Below are 5,207 nucleotides of genomic sequence, written 5' to 3'. Positions count from 1 at the left end.
TAACAACGTAAAACTTGTAGAGGACTATTCGTAGTTGGAGAAGAAGAGCAATAATTGGGCCTCGGAAGTGGCTTTGATTGGCTCGTAGGCGGCCTTTAGTAAGTCGGTTCGGCCAATGCTACTGGCCCTATCGTCCTCATCGGTTCCCAGCGTCTGGCACTATTTGTTGTCATCATCATCATGCTGGACGTCGATCCTGGGTGAGTGTTCCTCCTTCACAGCCAGACCAGCACAGGACGCGATGAATCCACGAAGCTCTCATGGTTCACCACCACCTCTAGTCTGCGGCTCTATACCGATCCAGCGCTTGGCCATGGAGCTCGATCGTTCCTTCGCGCAGGTTTGGGATCGTGCTTGCCCCGGTTGCAGTCGAGGTAGGATCAAACCGAGCTTGCGGGGACTCGCGATGGCAGCCAAGCCGAGCCGATCGACGAACCCTAGTCTCTCGAGAAAAGAGGAACGGAGCGAAGGATGAGACGAGGTCCCGGAAGAGAGGTCCGGGCAATTTGATCGTGGAGTCAGGTGCCCTAGTTTATATCGACGCAGAGAACCGGGTCTTTCCTCGTTGCATGAGTCCGTTACTTACACGATTTGATGATGCAAACACACACGAATCTTTTGTGATTACGCTAGCGGGGCAGGAGCTGAAGGCCCAAGTAGACATGGCCCAGTTGATGGTCGCAGGCCCAGCCAAGCAGCGGACGGGCAGACTAACAAAAAGATAAAATAGTACCACCTCGGATAGCGAAAATAATATAGATGAAAAAACTGAAAGCGTAAAATTACGGGATGAAGCGTATTGTGACGGTGAACCCGAAGACCCAATCCATGCTTTATTATTAGGGAGAGACTAGCAAAAGAGCCCGTGCGTTGCAACGGGAGAACAAAAAATCATAATCTCCAATGACCTTAACATTTTGCTATATCACCGATAACATTTTGTCGAACATTTTGGTCTTAATCCTAAAACTGCTTGATCATGAACAGCCGCTTCAAGCCGTGCTTTCGCTACTCTTTTTATTTCCTTATTATGCAATGTGACCACCAACGCAAAACCGGTGCAGCCGTCTCTCTTATATACGATAGGTACTTGAAGTGCACCATGACGCGCCCCATGGGTAGCATCAATTGTCTAACCGTGGACATGTTGGAGTCTGCGACGCCTCGGTGGTTTACATATCTGCATAATTTGATCCATGTCAAGTGGTATATTTATTTCTCAATCTGTCATTTTTTCCATCTGCTCCTCAGTGAAATCACTGGTAATGGTGATTATCCTGTATTGTGCAATGGTAAGTTAAATTGGTAGCAACATTCAGTTTTTCTTGCACTGAGAGTACGATTGAACTCATTGTAACATAGTAGTAACAATAGAAAAGCTTGAAAAAAACTGATAAGAATATGTCAATATTACACAATCAGTGTAAAAGTCAACCTGCTCAATTTTATTAGATACAAATTTATACATTCACAAAATAATATTTTGGAAGTCTTGCTTTAAAAAACGAAGCCGGCATCTAGTTGTTGATAAACGGGTGACCTTTGTCCACCACATACTCTTATCTTCTCCTTTTTTTAGTTTCCAAACCAATGCATATGCTCCCAATCTTTTCCCATTCGGTTTGCTTTCTTGCTTATCCATCCAATCTAGCACCGAAGCAGTACCTTCATCCGAAGGCAGCCAAGAGCAGCAGGAGCAGTTAGATGAATCAGCGGCAAGTTCAGAGAGCTTTTTTGGTTGCAGAGTTGCGGAGCTTCAGAAAATTCACAAGAACGTCAAAGAGCAGATAAATATTCGTACAAATTTCTTCCATCGTTAACTTGGAGAAAAAATAGCACCAAAATATGTTCCATCGTTAAATAATATTCAAGCATGGTCAGCCAAGTGCAAGAATAGAAAGTATACATCTGAACCTAAAAAGGATGTCTGACCATCTTAAATAATCAAGAGTTGTACTGCTTCTAGATAAAAAAATATTGTACATTTGTTTTTGGTGCAAGTCACATGTTTGTATTTAACTGAATACTTAGCTAAATATGCACAGAAAATATGGTCCACCATGAAGAACCATTTTACATAGGTGATGAAGTGCACAATATAATTGTTGGTCACCTTCCTAGCCTACTTTGAGCATGCTCGGACCTGCATAACCATTTGACACCAAAAGGTTCTATGTTTCTAAAAAAAGGTTATATGTTTACTAATCCATCTATGAACTCTGGATATAAACAAACTGGGTCTATGAACCAATTAGATACAGAAAAAATGGCTTTGTTCCGGTAGGACAGGTGATGGAAGGCAAGGATGGACATTCTTTAGTGTAGACTACAGGCAGAAGAAAATCATATATCAGGTCCATTTCTATTTCTGAGTTGATTTTTACTTCTGAACAGAAACAAAAGGAATGCAATTTTGTATCACTTCTAAATATGGACTGAAAAGGCATGTACGCATTGATATTCTGATTCTTGCAGCATGGTGCATCATGTTTTTCAAAGTTGCTGGCACGCTAGACATGCTATTACAAACCCACAGAATATCAGAGATGCAATGTTGATTCTTGATGAAGTAAGTTGGCTCTTAGTATTTTTCTCGTAAGATTTTTTTGGTAAAATCAGTGGATCAACAAATACACATATTACAAAAGACGTGATAGATAACCAAAGGTATATATCTCTATACATATGCACAAAAGGGGGAGGAGTGGTTGGTCTATGATCTAAAATGACATCACGTACTCATAAAGCCAACTGGTATGAAGACCAACTTGCTGTTGCTACTTAGTGTTATTAGAGACCTTTGGCTATTTCAAAATACAATGAAACAGAATCCATGCTGAAACTCCAGGCTGTCCAACCGAATATAGAAGAAAAAATAGAGTCCTACCTGATATTCTGACTGTCACATGCAAGCAGTAAAAACAACTCATATAACTAAAAAGTGGTGGCCAACCAAGTGAACAAGAACAAACCTGTATTTTTCATGACCACTTATTCCCGAGCACAACAAAGGCAATGTCATATCCCTTGCAACCTTGGAGACATACCTGAAACAAAGCCATACTTCAGAAGATCCTGGAGAGCAATGAACATGGCTGGAATTACACTAACCTCTTCTGCTCAACCTTGTACCTCACCTGGAGTGTAGAGCCAAAGAGCCCTTCCAAGTCTGATCCAACACCTCATACTGATCCATTCCGTCTCACGTTAGTATGATACAACCCAAAATATTTGCTTCCCTACAAAGAAAAGGATGGTTCTGTAGGGGATTGTAAGAACTCCCAAGGAAATTGCTTGGTACAAACATGTCTCGTCCATCCCCTTGCAAACAGTTCTCCTAATAGTCATACTGTCCATTTTGTAGGGGATTGTAAGAAATTTCCAAGGAAGTTGTTTGGTACAAACCTGTCTCGTCCATCCCCTTGCAAACAGTTCTCCTAATAGTCATACTGTCTATTTTGTAGGGGATTGTAAGAAATTTCCGAGGAAATTGTTTGGTACAAACCTGTCTCGTCCATCCCCGGATTCTCAAATCAAATTGCACTTTATGAAATGGAGAGTATACTATTAGGAGAATAATAATAATGATTTAGAAAGTAACTATGGAGAAAAACAATCATGTCTAAACAATATTTGTTCCACCAGATCCATAAACTCCAAGAGATTTCACTAAAATACACAGTTCAGAAATGTGGTAGTACTTGGTTTCATGCTAAGAACTTTCTGGCACATGGGTTTTTAATGGAAGCTGCGAGGAGGCTTGCTGCTTTGTTTTTCTACAAATAGAAAACAAAATATTCACAGGACAGAAGAAGAGAACCTTGATTCCCTCTTCATCAGATTGTATACAGTGTGAAGAGGCATGAATCATATCACTCCTTCCAGCTTTAAATGGCTTGCTGACATCTTGATGGAAACCTCACGTCCGGCGTAGCAGGCCGAACTACCTACATCATTGCAGGCTCTCTTTATGCGCGTGCAACAGCTCACTGAAGTTCCTTGGTTTGCTCAGCCAAACACAGCCACAATGGCATGGACGAGCATAGCACCAATGAGTCCCTGTCATTCGTGACACATGCAGGTCAAAAGACTTACTGCTTCGTCGTGGAAACCTCCATCGAAGTCTATGGTCGCCCAAGTGATGCCATCCTTGATGGGAATTCCGTCAAACACCTTGTGGGCGGCCACCGTAGCTCGTCTAGGAGAGCAGCAGCCCATTGGCTAGAAGTAGGGGAGGGAAAGATGTGGCGCATCCAGCGGTGATGTCGGTGACCTCGTGGTGTCGATAGAAGCCCTGGGGACGGAGATGTAGACGTCCTCGCCGGGATCGACGTGGAGCACGTCCACAAGGCGAAGAACGTCGCCGGCGCCCGCACATAGGACGCTGCTGGGCCCGTCCACAATTCATCGTAGCTATCCTGCTTGTTGTCGCTGAGGTCGTCCACGGGATCAAGAACACATGGCTGGCGACGGCGGTTGGATCGACCCAGCTCGGGCCGACCCGCCTCGAACGCCACCACCACGGGGCGCATCGACCTTGAGCGAGCTCCGCGCCGCACTTGCGTGTTACCACGATCTCAGCAAATCAGGTGGCTCGCGCGAGGAGGAGGTTCTTATAGGAGGAGGGCGGAGGAGTTGCCATCGCCGAAGAGGATTCCTCGAGACCGGAGGACGGATTGAAGAAGAGTCCTTTTTTGAAGGAAGGTGGAGAAGAGTCCTGGATCAGACTTTTTCTCCTCAGCTGCGGTTGGGTTGTTCGGCCCATATAAGAGACTAATAGCCACTTTAAAAAAGTAGTGCGGGTTCAATATCAAAAACTACGGGGTGTCTTTTGCAAAAACGCTGCGACGGTGAACCCGAAGACCCAATCCGTGCTTTATTATTAGGGAGAGACTAGTACAAATGCTCGTGCATTGCACCGGGCGAAAAATGAAATATAACTTGTTCCACGTGCCCCTGTTTTTCTAAACAATAAGATTACAGTAAGTATTTCTTTTTCTATGATGAAATTTAGACGTATCCTAACAATATTTGCCATTACCTATTTCAGCTCCGCACTTTCATTTCATCCGAAAAACACGAATTTTTATCAATCAATTTTATGGCGAAGTTTTTTAAATATTAAATTTTATTTCTAATTGTTTTGCACTGTTTTTTGGGCTTGGTCCATTGCCATTTGGCCCATGTACTGAGTCCAGCCCAAACTG

At 43.4% G+C, this 5,207-nt stretch overlaps 1 protein-coding gene across 2 annotated transcripts; it reads right to left on the bottom strand.

Moving 5' to 3' along the window:
• Positions 1-1,373: 1,373 nt before the first annotated feature.
• On the bottom strand, positions 1,374-4,726 carry LOC119324409. Of its 2 annotated transcripts, XR_005156917.1 has the most exons (4): positions 4,096-4,726; positions 3,138-3,947; positions 2,973-3,047; positions 1,374-1,754 (listed from the first exon to the last, which is right to left on the bottom strand). XR_005156917.1 is itself a non-coding variant. In XM_037598196.1 (3 exons), exons 1-3 carry the CDS (start codon positions 3,194-3,196, stop codon positions 1,469-1,471), a joined length of 420 nt encoding a protein of 139 aa, XP_037454093.1. In that variant the 5' UTR covers positions 3,197-4,726; the 3' UTR covers positions 1,374-1,468. The 2 variants fall into 2 exon arrangements, 1 of the variants encoding a protein (XP_037454093.1); XM_037598196.1 differs by having other exon boundaries at positions 3,138-4,726.
• Between the last annotated feature and the right edge of the window lie 481 nt (positions 4,727-5,207).

Source organism: Triticum dicoccoides, chromosome 6B (assembly GCF_002162155.2).
Source record: "Triticum dicoccoides isolate Atlit2015 ecotype Zavitan chromosome 6B, WEW_v2.0, whole genome shotgun sequence".
Taxonomy (NCBI): domain Eukaryota; kingdom Viridiplantae; phylum Streptophyta; class Magnoliopsida; order Poales; family Poaceae; genus Triticum; species Triticum dicoccoides.
Note: the sequence above shows the minus strand (reverse complement) of the source record. Positions and strands in the feature narration are given on the sequence as shown.